The sequence below is a fragment of the Pelophylax lessonae genome (assembly GCF_965119305.1).
Source record: "Pelophylax lessonae genome assembly, chromosome: 5".
Taxonomy (NCBI): domain Eukaryota; kingdom Metazoa; phylum Chordata; class Amphibia; order Anura; family Ranidae; genus Pelophylax; species Pelophylax lessonae.
The window spans coordinates 252,836,700-252,857,444 of record NC_138772.1 but is presented as its reverse complement, the minus strand read 5'-3'; the positions used below and the strand labels follow the sequence as shown (position 1 = coordinate 252,857,444).

Here is a 20,745-nt window from a genome sequence, read left to right as displayed (position 1 = left end):
TTGGACCCCCCGGGGTCTGAGGGGGAGGCTGAGGTGGAGGGTGTTGATACATCCTCCCCAGGGTCACCCGAAGAACGGGCGACCATGGATGAGTTGATTGTTTCTGTTAAGGAAACCTTGCATTTAGAGGATGAGCCCTGTCCTCCGGGCGTTGTGTCCTCATTTGGGACGCACAGGACCCGCAAGTCCGCGCAGGTTTTCCCCTGCCCAGCAGAATTTCATTACACTGTTAATGAAATGTGGCGCACGTTGAAACGTCCATTCCTGGTACCTAGTCGGTTCAAATTGCTTTATCCTTTTGCGCCGGCTACTGAATCACGATGGTGTGTGCCTCCACAGGTAGATCACACTGTGGCCATGCTGAACAAGGCTACCTTGGATCCTACTGAGGATACCCCGGTTTTTCGGGATCCCACGGACCGGCGGTTGGAGTCTCTAGCCCGCCATTCCTATACGGTGGCGGGTTCGTTGCTCAAAACGGTTTTCGCGTCCGTTATGGTGGCTCAGGCGGTGGCTAATTGGATTAAGGTGCTTAGAAGCAACCTAGTGTCCGATGACGTGCCGCCTGCACGACTGGAAATGGTGGACCAGATCCATCAAGGAGTCATGTATCTGTGTGATGCAGCCCTGAATGAGGCCCCCTTGGTGGCTCGCCTCTCGAGTGTTGCGGTACTTAACAGGCGACTGATATGGCTGAAGAGCTGGTCGGCCGATCAGTGCTCGCGGAAAACTGTTGCTGATTTTCCCTATGCTGGCTCCCGCCTTTTTGGCGAGGCGTTGGACCCTGGTGAAGGGCGTAACGGGGGGTAAGAGCACTATGCTACCCCAGAACCCGAAGAACAAGTCCTTCTGTGGCAAGCGGGGTTCTGCGCCTAGATCTACTCAGGGGTCCTTTCGTGCCTTTCGGAACCAATCCAAGGGCAAGCCCTTCAAGGCCCAGGGCAACCAGAAGAAACCTTGGGCGGGTAAGCAGAAGACCGGCAATGCCGGTTCGGCGGGACAATCCGCCTCTGCCTGAAGGGGCGCCCTCACCCATTTCTGGGGTGGGGGGACGTTAGCGCGGTTTCCTCCAACCTTGGCTGCTCCGGATTTCGGACAGGTGGGTCCAGGAAATCGTTCGATCAGGTTACAAGATCGAATTCCTTTCCAGGCCGGCGGACCGATTCTTTCCCTCCAATCTCCAGCTGCTTCCGGGGCGTCTGCAGGACTTGCATCAAGCGGTGCAGGACATGCTTGCTCAGGGGGTCTTTGTCCCGGTGCCTCATCGGGACAGGTTTCGGGGGTTTTATTCAAATCTGTTCACTGTGCCCAGGAAGGAGGGCAAAGAGCGTCCTATTCTGGACCTAAAAGCGCTGAACCGCTTTGTGCGTGTTCGGAAGTTTCGAATGGAGTCTCTCCTTTCGGTTGTGGCCTCCTTGAGTCCAGGAGAATTCCTGGCTTCGATAGATCTGAAGGATGTGTACCTGCATATCTCCATTTTCGAGGGGCATCAGCGGTACCTTCGGTTCGCTATCGCGGAGGACCACTACCAGTTTGTGGCGTTACCGTTCGGTCTCGCTTCGGCTCCCAGGGTGTTTACCAAGGTGTTGGCACCGGTTCTGGGCCTGCTGCGGGCCCAGGGCATTGCGGTCCTGGGGTACCTGGACGATCTGCTTCTGAGATCGTGTGCCAGTCAGGACCTTGTGCGCGATCTGTCCATCACGGTACAGACGCTCCAGGAGTTTGGGTGGACCATCAACGTTCAAAAATCAGCGTTGTCTCCATCGCTTCGCCTTCCCTATCAGGGAATGATTCTGGACTCTGCTCAGGCAAAGGTATTCTTGCCGGAGGACAAGCTCCGGACTTTGCGGGACGAAATCCGATCCCTCAGGGACAATCCGTCCTTGTCACTCATGGCCTGCATGCGGGGCCTGGGTTTGATGGTGTCAGCCTTCGAGGCAATTTCCTTTGCCCAGTTCCACACACGGGCTTTCCAGATGGAGATCCTGGCCAGGTGGGACAGACTTCCTCAGTCCTTGGATCTGGAGGTCTCCTTGAGTCGCCGGACCAGATTGGCTCTTCTGTGGTGGATCCAGTCCCTGGCGGTGGCAGAAGGCAAGTCCTTCCGCCCGTTGGTGTGGACAGTGGTTACCACGGATGCCAGCCTGTCGGGCTGGGGTGGAGTCCTGGGCACCCTATCTGCCCAGGGCACTTGGTCGGAGGAGGAATCCTCCCTCCCGCTAAATGTGCTGGAACTACAAGCGATAAAACTCTGTCTCTTCCAGTGGTCGGACCGTCTCCAGGGCCTGCCTGTTCGCGTACAGACGGACAATGCTACCGCGGTGGCTTACATCAACCACCAGGGGGGGCACCAGGAGTGCTCGAGCAGCCCGGGAGGTGACCGACATCCTGTCTTGGGCCGAGACTCATGTCCCAGCGATCTCGGCAGTTCACATTCCGGGTGTAGAAAATTGGCAGGGCGACTATCTGAGCCGCCAGACCCTGGACCAGGGGGAATGGTCCCTACACCCGGAGGTCTTTCCGATGCTGTGTGCGAAGTGGGGATCCCCAGACGTGGATCTGTTCGCATCCCGGCTAAATCGAAAGGTGGAAAGGTTCGTGGCAAGAACGCGCGATCCGTTGGCGGACGCCTCTGATGCGTTTGTGGCCCCTTGGCATCAGTATCGTCTGATGTACGCCTTTCCTCCGATTCGGTTACTATCCCGGTTCCTTCGCAGATTGGTCTCGGAACCGCACCTGGTGATTCTGGTGGCGCCGGACTGGCCTCGCCGGTCTTGGTACGCCGACGTTGTTCACCTGGCAGTGGCGCCTCTGTGGCATCTGCCTCTGCGGGAAGATCTCCTGTCTCAAGGTCCGATCTTCCATCCTGCTTTACAGTCGCTGGCTTTAACGGCCTGGCTGTTGAGACCCAGGTCTTGAAGGACAAGGGTCTATCTTCTGAGGTTATCCCTACCCTGATCAAGGCTAGGAAATCTTCCTCTGGTAAGATCTATTACCGTCCCTGGAAAGCCTATTTCACCTGGTGTGAGTCCAGGGGGTTCTCCCCTCATTCTTACTCGGTGTCGAGAATCTTGGCTTTCCTCCAGTCTGGAGTGGATCAGCGCCTGGCGCTGGCCACTATAAAGGGCCAGGTGTCAGCACTGGCGGTCCTTTTCCAACGCCCTGTGGCGTCTCATTCCTTGGTGCGCACATTCATTCAAGGTGTGCGACATTTGGCTCCTCCTAGGAAGGAGCCTTTACCTCCATGGGACTTGAACTTGGTCCTGTCCGCATTGCAGCGTGCTCCTTTTGAAAATATAAGGGAGATTTCGTTGCCTCTGCTGTCGAAAAAGGTTTCCTTTCTTGTGGCGATCACTTCGGCTCGCAGTGTCGGAGCTGGCGGCGTTGTCTTGCCGCTCCCCTTACTTGATAATTCACAAGGATAAGGTGGTGTTGAGAACACCCCCGTCCTTTCTTCCCAAGGTGATCACTGATTTCCACCTTAATGAGGAAATTGTCTTGCCTTCGCTTTGTACAAAGCCTAAGCATCCTAAGGAGATTGCTTTGCACTCTTTGGATGTTGTCAGGGCGATCAAGGTCTACCTGAAGTCTACGGAATCCTTTCGGAAGGCGGACTCTCTTTGTCCTTCCTGAGGGACCTCGGAAGGGCATGGCTGCATCGGCAGCGACTATTGCCAAGTGGATCAGACAGACCATTGAGCAGGCCTATGCCTTGTAGGAACGGGTTCCGCCCTTCCCTGTTAAGGCGCCTTCTACCAGGTCTTTGAGTACTTCCTGGGCCTGTTGGCATCGGGCCTCGGTGACCCAGGTGTGCAAGGCGGCGACTTGGTCATCGGTGCACACATTTTCCAAGTTCTACAAAGTAGCTGATGCTTCTTTTGGCCGCAAAGTTCTCAGTGCGGCAGTGCCGTGATGGACCCTTGAATTTTTCTCTGGGTCCCTGGCTGTTGGCATTTGCTTTCCTGGGCTGTTGCTCCTGTTGAGCATTGTTTTTTTCTGTTGCCCAGTTGGTTCTTACGGTGCATGGAAGATTCCTTTCTCTGATGTGGGTACTGCGTTGCCTTTTCTACGGTTGCGTCTCCCACCCCTCATGTCTATACTGCTTTGGGACATCCCAATAGTGATGACTTAGAGGAGGCGGCGACTGTCGGAGGAAGTAAGAGAAAACTGAATTTTTGTAAAATCTTACCTGTAAAATTCCTTTCTCTGAGTCCTCCGACAGTCGCCGCCCCGCCCCTCTTTTGGGGTTCTTATTACCTACTGCTATGCTACCAAACTGAGTTGGGAGTGCCAGGGCGAACCATAGCTGAACGCTCAATGGCGGGCTGGGGGTCCATCTGACCCTCTGTGCCCTGGAGAACCAGGGCGGCCAGTCCGAATCCCAGCACCGCATGATCCATCTTCATCCGAAGAATAAACTAACACTAGAAGCTGACAAAATAAACAGCTAGTAAAGTGAGAGAAAAAACTGACATTTTAAAGAAAAATCAAATAAAAGATTTAGGAAGGCTGAGACTGAAGCCCCAGCACAAGGTAGCCTGACTATTCCGAAGCTAGGCAAACTAAAACTGAGTTGGGAGTGGTGATGCAGGGGGGGTATTGACCAGATGGGACAGCCCCCGTTGGTGTGTATATGCTAATGCCTTTTGTCTTTTGACTAAGTCTATATGCCTAGCTATTCCTACGGATAGGTGGGCAATACCCAATAGTGATGACTTAGAGGAGGCGGTGACTGTCGGAGGACTCAGAGAAAGGAATTTTACAGGTAAGATTTTACAAAAATTCAGTTTTTTTCTCAGTCAGGATCTGAGTTTGGGTAGGCTGCAGCCCGGACATGGACTTTTAACTGATGGTGGATCTCTCTGGGCATTGTCCGTCCTTACTGTCCCATCCCTGTACTCTGGTCACCAGCACCACAGCGCCAGGATTTTTGTACTAATTCATATATTCAGTAATACTTTTGCAGAATGGGTTTTGAGGTGTGTGTAATGTGTTATAATCTAGTTTTATCCATTTCGGAATGAACCACAGCTCATTACAGTGTATACCAAAGCAAACTAAAATAAAAGTTAAACTTATAAATATTTATATAGTCATAACAGACTGCACATATAAAGCCCTTTTTAGTGTCCCAAAAGTTCATTCTGTGTAAAACCTTCTTCCTTGCAAAGTGCTTTGTGCTCATAAAGTATTTGAAAAGTGCTTAAGCGATCCAAAACATCACAGAGTGTAAAGTGGCCCACACCACTTTCTTGTCCTTGCTCACCAGAAAAAATGGACCCCAAACGCTAGGCATGAAAGTCTTAACAGGCTTGTTCTGGTGAGGGGGAGTTTTTTTATCTTTTCTTTTCGTCTGAATATCCCGCAGACCGATGTAGTGGGATGTGCAGCTACCAATAGTTATGTCGCTTTGGAATGACCTTTTTTGGGACACTAAAAGGGCTTTATTGGCAGTTTATTATGACTATATAATTATTTATAAGCTCAACTTTATTTTGTTTTGCTATATGCTGTAATACGCCATTCATTATTATGAAAGGGATTTAGTAAGTGTAAATAACTTTGAGCAGAAGAGGTAGAGGTTCACAGTTTCCTACTCCTAGTGCTTTTTAAATTTTTTTATATTTTTTATCTAGTTTTAGGTGTTTAGCTATAAAAACATTTACTTTTTTTTCTAGGCCAGTGGTCTCCAAACTGTGGCCCAGGAGCCAGATACAGCCCTTTGCTTGCCTTTTTCTGGCCTTTGGGGCTCTTTTCCTCCTGGTTATACTAGAACTTATTCTGCCCACTGGCACCAACAATGGGGCACTATTACTTCCCCTAATAACAAAGATGGGACACCATTTACTCCAACTGATGGGAGGAAAAAAAATGTATTTGTCTTTCGTTTATTGACGAACACAGCTCCATGTCTTCTAGACCATTGGGCTTATGCTGCTCTCTCTTCAGAAGTAGAACTAGGTGGAAACCGTTTTGGTTACGCTCCTGAGGCAGTCCCAGGGAGTATACCATCACTTCTTGCTAAAGGACTACAGTTTTTCTGCCTTGTTAGGAGTAAGGTCCTGGCTGGGATTTTTTTCCTTTTTCTTTATTATTTTTGTTCCTGTGTGAACTACAATCAACAGCCGGACAGTGCACTGGATATCCTAGATTCTTAAGGTCTTCCCAGTCTGGCCTGCGAGCACAACCCAACTATTAGCTGGGCGCTAGGTTGGCTACGACATAGCCCCACTGGAAGGGGGCTGGCAGGGGAGTGAAACACCTCGCGAGGTCGAAAAGCCCTGGTCACGATCAGAGTCGCAGTGTATCTCGGGCTGCAGCACCCCCATTCCAAGATGGTACGGTGGATTGCTTTGAGTGGTGCCCGCCTGATGCCAAGGTGTGTGGTGAGTAGTGTCCCCCCTTTTTTTCTTTGGGAATTGCTGAGGTGGTCGCGTGCCCTCCCTGGTGATGTTAGGCCCCCCTCTGTGTCCTTCCTCCCCTTGCAATTTCCCTCCTCTCCCTAGTGGGGTTCCCTTGCGTTGGTCACCCTCCCCTGCCCCCTGTCCCCCCCGCATCCCCTTTTGGGGGGCACGGCTGTTATATTAGGGTGGGGGGCCTTTACTGGTGCAGAGCCGGAGGGCGGTGGGTGTATGTTGCTGATGGGCCCCTTTTGGGGGTGCCTGTACCTTTGGTGCTGCGGAGGGGGACCTTGGGGGGGTTCCCACCTGGTGGATTCTTATTTCCCTGGGGTCCCGCGCAGCGCAGGATGGTGCCGCAATTTAGCCAAGGGTGGTTTCAGTGGCTCTGTTTGTGTAGTCCAGCAGTCATGTTTTGGGTTTCCTTTTGAAAATAGCTGCGGCCATTTTCTTGTAGTGCAGTGATGTACTGTGGGAGCCTCTAGTGTCAGTGTCGCACTTCCTCTTTGATCGCAGTGTGGCAGGCGGTTTGGTGCTCTCCAGCTCTGGGGTGGTGAGTTCTAGTGGGTATACGACTCTTTCTCTGCTATATACAGCGCCGTGGGTGTGTTGAGTCTTGTAGTGCCCCAAGTGGTGTGCGCGGGGGGGGGGGGGGTTCTTTGTTTTTTTTTTTAACAGTGCTGCTCCGATTAACCATGGAGCCTCTGTAGCGTGTATCACCAGCTGACCCACTCCTTGAAGCCGCAGGACCCTCTGGGTCTCAGTCTGCCCTGGCAGCCATGACAGTGGCCCTGCAATCACTTGTATCAAAGGTTGATATGGCCCTGCAAAGGCAGCCTAGCAAAAAGCGCCCCTGCCTTAATCTGTATCTTCTGCCTCCTCAGAGTCTGAGGTGGATTTGGCCGCCATGGTCGTGAGTCAACCCATTGGGTCTGCGTCCACGCACCCTGATTGCTCGAACAGTGAGGATGAATCCTCCTCCTCCGCAGCCACGAATAAAAAAGCGCTTGTCGAGGCTTTGTTTTTGTCAGTGCTGGAAACTTTAAAGATGGTGGACTCAGCTGATGCTAAGTCGGCGACGCCGGTGTAGTTTGGCACCCACATCTTCCAAGGTGACAAAGGGGTAACCTTTTCCTGCCTATTTTGACGAGATTGTCATTGGTCAGTCAGGTTTCCAGGTTAAATAAGACCACACTTTTCCCAGTGGAGAAAGAGAGATGAGGCTCTGGTTTGATACCTTTTTCACCGTGGCGGGTTCAATTTTGAGTCCCATGTTTGCTATTACCTTGGTATCCCAGACCTTAACGGAATGGGCAAAATGTTTATGCCAGGATTGTCACTAGTCAGTGGGGTTCCCCGAAACGCATGGTTGGAATACCTAAGCGTTCCGCTAGGAGATATCCCTTTGAGGATTCTCTCCTGAAGAAACTGATGGTTCCACCATCGGTGGACTCTCAGGATTCTCCATCCTTTAAGGATCCTGTGAGCAAGAGAGCTGAGGCTCTACTCCATTACCTTTTCACCATGGCAGGTTCAATGTTGAGGCTTACTATGACCTTGGTAACCCAGACTTTAATGGAATGGGCAAACATTTTAAGACAGGATCTGGAAGGGGGCAACACCCTCCTGAGCTGGCCGATCAGTTGATCCAGGGGTTACAGTACTTTTGTGATGCATCTTTGGATGCGGCCCCTTGGCTGGCAGGTTATCTGTGATGGCGGTGATTCTTTGCCGCATGATTTGGTTGAAGTACTGCTCAGCCATCCAGGCTTCTAAAAAGGTGCTGACTGATCTACCTTTTGTAGGTGACCTTTTGTTAGTTGCTTCTATGGTTAGAGATCATTAAGGGCCTTACGGGAGGTAAGAGTACATTACTTCCGCAGGTTGCTATGGGCAAGGAACCTCATTGTAAATGTGGTCCTTTTTTCTCGGCTCACAGTCGGCCTTTTCGTCCATCTGGATCGCAGGAAAGGGGTTTGAGATCCACCCATAACTTAGCAGGAGCCTCCAAGATATCCTGGAATGGTAAGTTGAAAGCAGGCACTACCGGTTCAACAGACAAGCCTTCCCCCAGCCTGAAGGGGTGCCCTCACCCGCATCTGGGGTGGGGGGACGTTTTTGTCTTTTTCCGGACCCATGGTCCTTACTCATTCAGGATAAATGGGTCCATGAGCTGATTCGGTTCGGTTACAAGGTCAAGTTTCGGTCCTTGCCTCTGGCAAGGTTCTTTCCTTCTAACCTGCGTCTGTCTCATGATCAGCTACAGGCTCTCTATGGAGCAGTGCAGGACCTGTTATCAAAAAGGAGTGATTGTGGCGGTTCCAGAGTCCAAGTTTTTCATGGTTTCTATTCAATTCTGTTTACAGTTCCCAGGAAGGAAGGCAAGGCCCGCCTGATCTGGGACATCAAGGCTCTGAACCACTTTGTGCGGGTTCAGAAATTTCAGATGGAGTCCATCCTGCACGCTAGTAGTTTTCCTTAATCAAGGGGATCTTCTGGCTTCTATCGATCTCAAGGATGCTTTCCTTCATATTTCAATATGTTAGACATCAGCGTTTTCTTCATTTTGCCATGGGTGAGGAGCACGATTAATTTGTGGCTTTACCTTTTGGTCTCTCCTCTGCTTCTAGGGGGTTCACAAAGGTTTTGGCCCCATTAATGGCCTTGCTACGGCAGAAGGGGATTGCGGTACTGGGTTACCTGGACGATCTGCTTCTGCGTGCAAAGTCTTCCTCTGCTCTAGAAGCCAACTTGGACAGTGCAAACTCTTCAGGACCTCCGATGGACACTGAATTTTCAAAAATCGGTTTTGACTCCGTCCACCAAGCATCGGCCCGGGTGTTTCTTCCTCAAGCAAAACTTCTCAAGTTGCAGGATGCGATTCGGCTCCTGTTGTCCAAACGTCGGTCCTCGGTCAGGACTTGCATGCAAGTGCTGGGTCTGATGGTCTCCACTTTGGAGGCGGTTCCGTTTGCGCAGTTTCATACCAGACCTCTGCAAAGAGAGATTCTTGCCAAATGGAACAAGGATCCACAGTCGCTGGACGTTCTGATTCTGTTGATTCGGGGTATGAGGGGGTCTCTGATCCGCTCCCCGGGGCTTCGCCTGGGAAAATCCTTTCTTCCCCTGTATTGGACAGTAATTTCCACGGATGCCAGTCTGTCCAGGTGGGGAGGTGTCTTGGGAATATACTCGGCTCAAGGAGTCTAGGCTGCTGATCAACATCCTAGAGATTCGGGCTGTCAGACTTTGTGTGTCTCGGTGGACGGATTGTCTGCTGGGAGGCCCGGTGAGGATACATTCAAAGAATGCTACAGCGGTGGCATATGTCAATCATCAAGGGGGCACAAGGAGTGCCCTGGCGGCCCGGGAGGTGGCTTGCATTCGAAGGTGGGCAGAACTATGTTTCGGCCCTCTCTGCTGTGCACATTCTGGGGGTGGAGAATTTGCAAGCGGATTATCTCAGTCGACAGATGTTGGATCAGGGAGAATGATCCCTTCATCCAGAGGTGTTTTATCAACTGTGTCTCCGGTGGGGGTCTCCCGATGTGGACCTGTTGGCCTCCCGTCTCAACAGGTAGGTGCAGGGGTTCGTGTCAAGGTCTCGGTATCCTCTGGCCGACACCACAGATGCCATTCTGGCCCCTTGGGTTCAGTATCGTCTGATTTATGCCTTTCCTCCAATACAGCTTCTGTCGAGGCTGCTACGCAGAATCGAGGTAGAAGTGATTCAAGTCATTCTGGTCCAGACTGGCTTCGCAGGTCTTGTTACACAGGCCTGGTAAGGCTGGTAGCAGACGTTCCATGGAAATTTCCTCTCAGGGGAGATCTTCTTTCTCAGGGACCAATCTTGCATCCTGCTTTACAGTCGCTGGCTTTGACGGCCTGGCTATTGAAAGCCAGGTGTTGAAGGACAGAGGGCTGTAGGAGTCAGTGATTCCTATGCTGTTGAGTGCTAGGAAATCTACTTCCAGGAAGGTTTATTATCGATTATGAAAGGCATAAATTACTTGGTGTGAGTCCCGGGGGGTTTCCCCCCGTACCTTTTCTGTGTCTCGCCTATTGGAGTTTCTACAACTAGGTGTAGATCAATGTTTGGCTCAGGGCAGCATCAAGGGCCAGATTCCCACTTTGGCCATATTTTTCCAAAGGCAGTTGGCAGCGAAGTCCTTGGTTCACAGTTTTGTGCATGGAGTTCGCCATCTGGCTCCTCCTGTGCAATCCCTGGTACCTCCGTGGGATCTCAATTTAGTACTGTCGGTGCTTCAAAAGCCTCCTTTTGAAAAGACTTGTGAACTTCCTTTGCTCACTCTGTCGCAGGAGGTGGCCTTTTTGGTTGCTATTACTTCTGCGCGTAGGGTGTCTGAGTTGGCTGCATTGTCCTGTCGGTCACCTTACCTGGTGGTTCACAGGGACAAAGTGGTTTTACGACCCGGTCAGGCATTCCTTCCTAAGGTTGTCTCAGGGTTTCATTTGAATGAAGATATTGTGTTTCCGTCCTTATGTCCTAAACCGAAACCTCCTAAAGAAAATGCTCTACATTCCTCGGATGTAGTCAGGACAATTTTGGGTGTACCTGGTGGTGACTTAGCCGATTCGGAAATCCGATTCTTTGTTCTTACGGATAGACCTCGTAAGGGCCAGGCCGCGTCTGCTGCGACCATTTCCAGATAGATCAGGCAGACGGTGGTGCAGGCCTATTCTACCAAGAGTCAGGTTCCTCCATTCCCTCTCAAGGCACATTCTACGAGGGTGCTTAGTGCCTCCTGGGCCTTCAGTCATAAGGTGTCAGTGGTTTTAGGTGTGCAAGGCGGCTACGTGGTCGTCTGTACACATATTCACAAAGTTTTAGAAGGTGGATGTACTTGCATCTTCGGATGCTGCTTTTGGCTGCAAAGTTTTGTAGGCTGTGGTTGCAGAGGCTCTTGAGGGTTTTTTTTTTTTTTCCCTGGTGTTGAGTTCCTGTTTTACCAGGTTGGCTATGTTTTAGCATTGTTGGGGATATGTATTGCTGTGTTTTTTTTCCCACCCCCACATGTTGATACTGCTTTGGGACATCCCAAGGGTCTAGAAGACATAGCGCTTTGCTCTGTCAGTGAACGAAAGAGAACTGGATTTTTGTCTTACTGTAAAATCCTTTTCTCTGAGGTTCACTGACTGACATAGCACCCGCCCCTCATATGTGGGTTGAGTTATGTATTCTTCTGACACTGCTTATTACAAACTGAAGTCCTATAGCAGGAAGTGATGGTATACCCTCTGGGACTGCCTCTATCGTAGCCAAAATTGTTGACGCCTAGTCCTATTTCTGAAGAGAGAGCAGCATAAGCCCAAGGGTCTAGGAGACATGGAGCTGTGTCTGTCAATAAACCTCAGAGAAAAGGATTTTACGTTAAGACAAAAATCCAGTTGTTATGGCCCCTTTAAATTATCAAGGACAGTAATCCTTGATACTTTAAATAAAGGCCCTTTGTTTAGAGAGTTTGGAGACCCCTGCTCTAGGCCATTTTTGTTTAACTCCTATTATATTACTATGTTTTTGTCTTTTAGTTTATTCTCCAGACATGCCTTCCCGGCTTCCAATACAGGACATCTGTGCTGGCTTAATTACAAGTATTGGCACTGCAATCCGATATTGGTTTCACTATACATTAGTGGCCTTTGCCTGGCTTGGAGTTGTACCACTTACAGCATGTGAGTATGAGCTATAGCCATAAATTTGTGATTCATACATTATGCTTTGATGGATTAACTTTTTTTTTTTAGGGACCAGGCACCACAGGCAGTTGTCCAATTTCCAGGCTTAAACATATTGCTTCTTATGGATGCAGTGCATGCGTCATTAAAATGAGAAAAGCAGCCTGTAGCTTCTGCTAGTGCTGTTAACTAGTCTGGCATCCCTGAACGACCCCAGCTCTATCAAAACAAAATTCCCTAATTTATCCTTTTTCTGTATGGTGAGTGGAAAACTGATAAGTAATTTACTCCTCCTAAACTCTACAGACCGATACCCATTAGAGTGTGATGTCAGCATCCCCTTTCCACCTTCTCCAATTCAGTAAAGCTGTGTATTCATTCTGAACATGCCTGTGGTAAGATACTGACCCTCTGTGTTTACAATGCACGAAGCTGGTTGCTCAGCATTTGAACCAGAAGCAAGTGAATATCACTGACGTAGCGGTTTCCAGCTTCTAGGAGCATCAGCCAAGTATGGTATATACATAATTACATTTGTTCAAGTTGGAACAATGTACCTATGTAAAATATAAAATGCCTGGAATTTATTTTTAACCACTTAAGCTCCTAAAGGTTTACCTCCTTCATCACCAGGCCATTTTTCTCTTGCATCTTCTGACAGTCGCCGCCCACTCATACAGTCTTCACCAATGGGTATTGACCTCTTATCCTAAGGACCAAGCTAGGCTTAAGACTTGTTAGAAACAAAGCAATTTACATAGACACACCTGTAGGGGGCTGTCCCACTGGTCCAATACCCCCCTGCTATCAGCATTCCCAACTTAGTTTGTCTTCTGCCTAGTTAGGAGTAAGATAGGCTATCCCTGTGCTGGGGCTACAGTCTCAGCCTTTCTTCTCTTTTATTACTTTTATTTTCTGCTAAGTGTTTTCTTTGCACTACTAGCTTTTTATTTGTTGCTGCGTTTAGTCGGATCTTCAGAAGACTACAGCGTTTGCGGAGCTGGGAGTCGGACTGGTTGTCCTGGTGTCCCAGGACAGAGAACCTTATGGAATCCCAGCCCGCCATAGAGCGTTTAGCAGGCTATGCATACGCCCTGGCCTCGCAAACGACCTGTTCCTGTCCTCAGGGACAAAAGCCCACGAGGTGGCCACCTCGCTAGGACGCCTCAACCGCGGTTCCGTGCGTTGCTTAAGTCCTGTTTTGGCTGACGGCACCCCCGCCACCTGGGGTGGGAGGCTTCCCGTCGCAGAGAGGCGCCCAAGCCATCATGGTACGGTGAGTACATTCTGTGTGGGGCCTCTGTCTGGGGATGACAGTCTGCTGGTGTCTGTGCTCTCCCCTCATGTCTGTGTGTCTGGGGCTCGCATTCCTCCTGGTCCCTGCAGGGGCTCTACCACGTCCAGGACGCTCTGTGGGGGGTTGTTGGGGTCCCTACACCCTGTGGCACTATTAGTGTTTTTTTTACTGGGGTACAGACGTGTGGGCGGCCCGCAGCGGTGAAAAAACGCGGGGCCGCCATTTTGGTTAATGGCGGCTGCTCTGGCTTCACTATGGGCACTTCAGCCATTTTCTGTAGTAGTGTATCGCGCCCTTCGGGCGCCATCTTGTGTGTGGCGGTTTGCTTTTATACATGTGTTTGGCGGCCATTTTCCCGGAGCCTCCCATTGATTCCTATGGGCAGCCATTTTTCTTTAGTCCGAGTCCTGTTTAGCCTCTAGCGGTGTGACATCTCTTCCTTTCCTCATGCAGAGAGATCGCCAGCAAGCGTGGTAACACTCCTGGGGGTCTTTTATTGCTTTTTTTTTTTTTGGGCTATCAGTTTTATTTCTACCTGTGGGGTATTTCAGTCTAGTCCCTATTGCGGTGCATTGCGGTGGGATCGCCGCTTTTGCGATTTAAAGGGCCAGCACCATAAAAGCTTTTATGGAGTCCCAGGACAGCAAATTCCCCCCAGCTTTGGTGGATGATTCAGGTACGTCTGAATCCTCTGCGATTACTGCTGCACTTGCGACTTTACCGTCCAAGGTGGATCTATTGATGTCTAAACGGGATTCTAGAAAAAGGCCTAGGCTTTCTCTCTCCTCTGATTCAGAGTCTGATATGGTTGCCATAGACAGTGTACCCCCTGAAGGGTCTCAGTCCTCTCACTCGGATGGGGAGGCGGGGGATGAGGAGGCGGATGATTCCCCCCCTGGGACGGCCAGAGAATGCGCTGATATGTCTGCGCTTATTACCGCTGTTAAAGATACACTACATTTAGAGTACACTAAGCGGTCTTCCTTTGGGACCCATAGAACCCAGAAGGCGGCACAAGTGTTTCCTTGTCCCGCTGAGTTTCACTAAACGGTGAACAAGCAATGGCGCAATTTGAAGCGCAATTTTGTGGTACCAAAACGGTTTCAGCTCCTTTATCCCTTTGTGTCTCCTACGGATTTGCGCTGGTCCGTGGCCCCTAAAGTGGATCGCACGGTGTCCAGATTGAACAAGGCCACTCTTATGCCCACGGAGGATTCTCCGGTGTTCAGAGACCCTACGGATAGGCGGATGGAATCTCTTGCTCGCCACTCCTATATGGTGGCGGGTTCCTTGATGAAACCTATTTTCGCCTCAGTAATGGTCTCTCAGGCTGTGGTAGATTGGACCAAGGTGCTCAGACGCACCCTTGTGATTCCGCCCCTCCTACTACTTTGGAGATGGTGGACCAGATTATTCAGGCTGTCCTGTATCTGTGTGACGTGGCTTTGGATGAGGCCACTTTAGCTGCACGACTGTCTGGTGTCGCGGTGATAACCCGTCGTTTGGTGTGGCTGAAGAGCTGGTCGGCTGACCAGACTTCCAGGAAGACGGTGTCTGACATCCCTTATGCGGGGAATCGCCTTTTTGGGGACTCCCTGGACAAATTGGTAAAAGGGGTCACTGGGGGTAAGAGCACTCTGCTGCCCCAGAATCCCAAGGTTAAGTTTTTCCGCGGTAAGCGGGGCCCTTTCTTTAAACTAAATCAAGGGGTCCTTTCGTGCCTTCAAGGCACAGGACAAGGGCAACCCTTCAAAGGCCATGGCGGCCAAAGGAAGCCTTGGGCGGACAATTCAAAAGCCTCCCAAGCTGGTGCGGCGGGCCAGTCCGCCTCGACCTGAAGGGACGCCCTCACCCGTTTTGAAAGCTCTGAACCGCTTCGTGCGGGTTCAAAAATTCCGCATGGAATCCCTCCGTTCGGTGGTAGCCTCCCTGAGCCCGGGAGATTTCCTGGCTTCCATCGACCTCAAGGATGCGTATTTACACATCCCCATCTTCGAGGGTCATCCGAGGTACCTCCCATTCGCTATCGCAGAGGAACACTATCAGTTTGTGGCGTTGCCTTTCGGTCTCGCTTCGGCTCCAAGGGTGTTAACCAAAGTGCTGGCTCCTGTTTTAGCCCTGTTACGGGCGCAGGGAGTTGCGATCTTGGGAAATCTGGACAATCTCCTGTTAAGGTTGAGTGCCAGTTAGAGCCTGTTAGGCGATCTGTCAACTACGGTTCAGACGCTCCAGGAGTTCGGGTGGACCATCAACGTTCAGAAGTTGACTTTGTCTCTTTCTGTTCGCCTCCCTTACTTGGGGATGGTCCTGGATTCCGCCCGAGCAAAAGTTTTTCTGCCAGAGGACAAGCTCCGAACTCTTCACAACGAGGTCAGGTCCCTCAGGGACAGCAAATCCTCGTCACTCAGGACCTGCATGCAGTCCCTGGGATTGATGGTGTCAGCCTTCGGGGCGATACTGTTTGCACAGTTCCACACACGATCTCTCCAAGCGGAGATCCTAGCCAGGTGGGACAGGCTTCCTCAATCCTTGGAAAAGAGGATATCTCTGAGTCGCCAAGCCAGAGAGGATCTTCTGTGGTGGCTCCAGTCTCTGGCTATGACGGAGAGGAAGTCCTTCCGGCCGTTGTTGTGGACGGTGATCACCACGGACGCCAGCCTATTGGGCTGGGGTGGCGTTCTAGGCATTCTGTCTGCCCAGGGCACTTGGTCGGAGGAGGAATCCTGCCTGCCGATAAACATCTTGGAACTGCGAGCGATCAGACTGTGCTTGCTCCGTTGGTCGGATCATCTTCGGGGGCCGCCCTGTGCGGGTGCAGACGGACAACGCCACTGCGATGGCTTACATCAATCACCAAGGGGGCACCACGAGTGCCCGGGCGGCAAAGGAAGTGACCAAGATTCTGTCTTGGGCCGAGACGCACATCCCGGCGATTTCGGCAGTTCACATTCCGGGTGTGGAGAATTGTCAGGCGGATTATCTGAGCCGCCAGACCCTGGACCAGGGGGAATGGTCCCTACACCCGGAGGTGTTTCAGATGCTGTGTGCGTGATGGGGATCCCCGGATGTGGATCTGTTCGCATCCCGGCTAAACAACAAGGTAGGAAGGTTCGTGGCAAGAATGCGCGGTCCTCTGGCAGACGCCTGGGATGCGCTGGTGGTGCTTTGGAATCAGTATCGCCTGATTTATGCCTTCCCCCGATTCAGTTGTTGTCCAGGTTCCTTCGCAGGTTGGTCTCGGAAACCGAAGTTGGTGATTCTGGTGGCCCCAGACTGGCCGCGCCGGTCTTGGTACGCAGACATCATACAACTGGTCGTCGAGCCTCCGTGGCAGCTCCCGTTACGGGACGATCTGCTGTCTCAGGGGCTGATCTTCCATCCTGCTTTACGGTCGTTTGCTTTAACGTTGTGGCTGTTGAATGCCAGGTCCTGAGAGATCGGGGTCTCTCGTCGGCGGTCATTCCTACCCTGCTTAAGGCTAGGAAGGCCTCGTCTGGTAAGATCTATTACCGTACCTGGAAGGCTTATTTTGCCTGGTGTAAATCCAGGGGCATCCATCCTCGCTCCTTTTCGGTGGCAAGGGTGTTGGCCTTCCTGCAAACTGGTGTGGCCCAGCGTCTTGCGCTGACCACGATTAAGGGTCAATTGTCTGCACTGGCAATCCTTTTCCAGCGCCCCTTGGCATCAAACTCTTTGGTACGCACCTTTATTCAAGGGGTGCGTCATTTGGCTCCTCCTAGGAGAGCGCCTTTACCTCCTTGGGACTTGATTTTGGCCCTGTCCGTTTTGCAACGTCCTCCCTTTGAGAAGATCAGGGAGATTCCTCTGCCTGTGCTGTCACGGAAGGTTGCCTTCCTGGTGGCGATCACATCTGCCCGCAGAGTGTCGGAGTTGGCGGCCCTGTCATTCCGCTCCCCTTACCTTGTTGTACATAGGGATAAGGTGGTCTTGCGACCTAACCAAGCTTTCCTTCCTAAGGTGGTTTCAGATGTTCACCTGAATGAGGATATTGTCTTGCCTCGGAAGGGTATGGCTGCGTCTGCGGCAACCATTTCAAAATGGATCAGGCAGACAATTGTACAGGCCTATTCTATTAGGGAGCGGGTGCCATCCTTCCCTGTCAAGGCGCACTCTACCAGATCGGTGAGTGCGTCATGGGCTTTCCGACATCAGGCTTCGGTGGCTCAGGTGTGCAAGGCAGCGTCTTGGTCGTCTTTGCACACCTTTTCCAAATTCTGTTTTGGCTTCAGCAGATGCCTCCTTTGGCCGCAAAGTTCTGTGTGCGGCAGTGCCTTGAGGGGGCCATGGCGTTGGTCGGTCCCTGTCTGTTGGGGTGTTTTCCCCTTTGTTTATTTGCTTTCCTGGGTTGTTTGCTCCAGTTGAGCTTTTCTGTTACCCAGAGTTTTTACCTTTCTGTTCATATAAGGTTCCTTTCTCTGACCTGGGTTCTGCGTTGCCTTTGTGACGGTTGCGCTTCCCACCCCTCATGTCTACACTGCTTTGGGACATCCCATTGGTGAAGACTGTATGAATGGATGGCGACTGTCAGAGGACGTAAGAGAAAACTGAATTTTTGTAAAATCTTACCGTAAAATTCCTTTCTCTGAGTCCTCTGACAGTCGCTGCCCCCGCCCCTCTTTTGGTGTTCATTTGGACTTTAACTGCTTGCTACCAAACTGAGTTGGGAATGCTGATAGCAGGGGGGTGTTGGACCAGTGGGACAGCCCCTACAGGTGTGTCTATGTAAATTGCTTTGTTTCTAACAAGTCTTAAGTCTAGCTTGGTCCTATGGATAAGAGGTCAATACCCATTGGTGAAGACTGTATGAGTGGGCGGCGACCGTCAGAGGACGTAAGAGAAAGGAATTTTACGGTAAGGTTTTACAAAAATTCAGTTTTTGCTATTTAGCACAGCGCTAATTTACTGGTAATTGCACGGTCATTCAGTGCTGTACCCACATTTTTTTTTTTTAATTTCTATTTATTAAGTTTAGCACAAAGAAAAACAAGACCATAAGGGGCATACCCTGGCCAACCAACAGACAAACAACACAAGAACATAAAAACATAAAACACCCACCCTAAACTTCCCTCAACCATACTGCTCAGTACCCTCCATCAAGAAATAGCATTGAAAAAGCAAGAAAGTCAGTGTCAGGAACATTAGTCTCTGTTCTCTCTCCCTATGGCCCCACCAGAGTTCAGGCTGTGTCAGGCTCTGAGGCCGCTCGTCAACCGTGGATCTGGAATCCACCCAGACCCGCCAGACCTTTTCTTATTTCTTAGGGTAATTCCTAGAAATATAAGTCGCCTTGTAAAGCGGAACTACCGCATTTACCAACCCCTTCCAGAAGCCCAAAGTCGGAGGATGAGGAGATATCCATTTAAGGACTATGGCCTGCCTAGCATAGAACAGCAGGATTCCAAGAAGGGTCCTTGTCGCCCTGGCCGTCGCCAACTGGTCTACCAGGCCAAGGAGACAGACCCCCACCGTCAACGGGACCGGGACAGAGGCCAAACCGGATACAAATTGAGTCACCTCCAACCAATAGGAAGCGATCTGCGGACAATCCCAGAAAACATGAGAGGAGTCCGCAGAAGCGCAAGAGCATCTCCAGCAGGAAGCCGAGACACCAGGATAAATACGATGTAGCTTGTGATGAGTGTAATATATCCTATGTAAAATTTTAAATTGGAACAGCACATCCCTTGTCACGATAAGCGGTCGGAACGAACTATCCCAAATGTCCTCCCAGTCCTCATCATCCAAACCCTCCTCTCCCGCGCTCCACGCCGCCCGTAGTCCCATCAACCCAGCATGAACAGAGGGTAACAAGGCCTTGTATATGGTGGAGAGCGGCTGACGCATACCGGGATCCTAAAGCTGGGAGTCAAAGTCGCTGCACTCCAGACCAGCCACAGGTGAGGGAAACTGCACGCGGCAGGCATGGCGGAGTTGGAGGAATCTGAAAAAGAAGGAATTGGGAAGTTGAAATTTAGCCTTGAGGTCATCAAATGTAGCCAGAGCACCGCCAGCGCTGATGTCCGCCAGAGTCTTGACACCCTTAGCTGCCCACAGGGCTGGGTCCGGAATGGACAGGAATTCCACCAAGTGAGGGTTAAACCAGAGCGGTGTGTCCGGAGACCAGCAGGCCAACTTCCTGCTGTACCCAAATTTAAATGTAGATCATTTTTTTTCCCCACAAATAGAGCTTTCTTTTGGTGGTATTTTTTATCACCACTATGTTTTTTTATTATATAAACCACAAAAGACCAAAAATTTGGAAAAAACAATATTTCTCTTACGTCCTCCGACAGTCGCCGCCGCCTCCAAGTCATCACTATTGGGTATTGACTTCTGCTCCGCAGGAGTAGCTAGGCATAAGACTTAGTCAAAAAGAAAAAAGGCATTTGCATGTACACACCCATGGGGGCTGTCCCACTAGGTCAATACCCCCCTGCAGTGACCACTCCCAACTCAGTTTCTTTCTGCCTAGCGTCAGGAGTAGTTAGGCTTACCTTTGCTGGGGCTACAGTCTCAGCCTATCTATTCTTTTTTTTATTTGGTTTTCTTTTGAAAATTTCAGTTTTTTCTTACTTTACTAGCTGTTTATTTTGTCAGCTTTAGTTTGTCGACTCTTCGGAAGAAGAGGGATTCATGCGGTGCTGGGATTCGGACTGATTGCCCTGGTTCTCCAGGGCAGAGGGTCATATGGACCCCCAGCCCACCATCGAGCGTTCACTTGTGGTTCGTCCTGGAACTATGAACGACCCATCCCTGTTCGCAGCAGGGATGCAGCCGTGAGGTGGCTACCTCACAGGACACATCTGCGAAGCTGCAGTGTAATGTCCCTGGCTAACGGCGCTCCCTGTCAGATGAGGACAGCGGCTTTCCGTTCATAGAGGCATCCCACGTTATCTGGTACAGGTAAGTACTTCTGTGTGGGGCCTCTGTCTGGGGTGGCAGTCCTGTGTTGCTGTGTCCCCCCCATGTCTGTGCCTGTGTGACTCCCTGATGCGGTCCCTGCGGGGATCGCTTGTGCATGCGCTGCGGTGCTGTATGTTTTTGGGGGTCCCCTTCCCTGTGTCACTTCGGTGCTTGTTGGGGGTGCAGACTGTGTGTGTGGCGGCCGCAGCAGGGAAGATCCGCGCGGTCCGCCATTTTAGGTGTGGGCAGGCATGTTTTGCTTCTCTATGGGCAATCTACATGCTGTTTTTGGCGCCATCCGCCGCCATTTTGCGGTAGCAGAACGATCGTTCCGACCGCATGTCCGGCGGCCATTTTGGCGGAGCCTTCCATTCATTCCTATGGGGCAGCCATTTTCCCTGAGTCATGCAGCCTATAAGTTCAGCC

General features: G+C 51.0%; 1 protein-coding gene across 3 annotated transcripts in view; it reads left to right on the top strand.

Moving 5' to 3' along the window:
* The window catches only part of MARCHF6 (membrane associated ring-CH-type finger 6), a 1,229,180-nt gene that overhangs the window by 209,545 nt on the left and 998,890 nt on the right, over positions 1-20,745 (top strand). For all 3 annotated transcript variants that reach the window (XM_082259541.1, XM_082259540.1, XM_082259539.1), the window contains exon 4: positions 11,949-12,092. In XM_082259541.1, the coding sequence (XP_082115667.1) occupies positions 11,949-12,092 (144 nt within the window). The remainder of the gene's footprint in view (positions 1-11,948; positions 12,093-20,745) is intronic.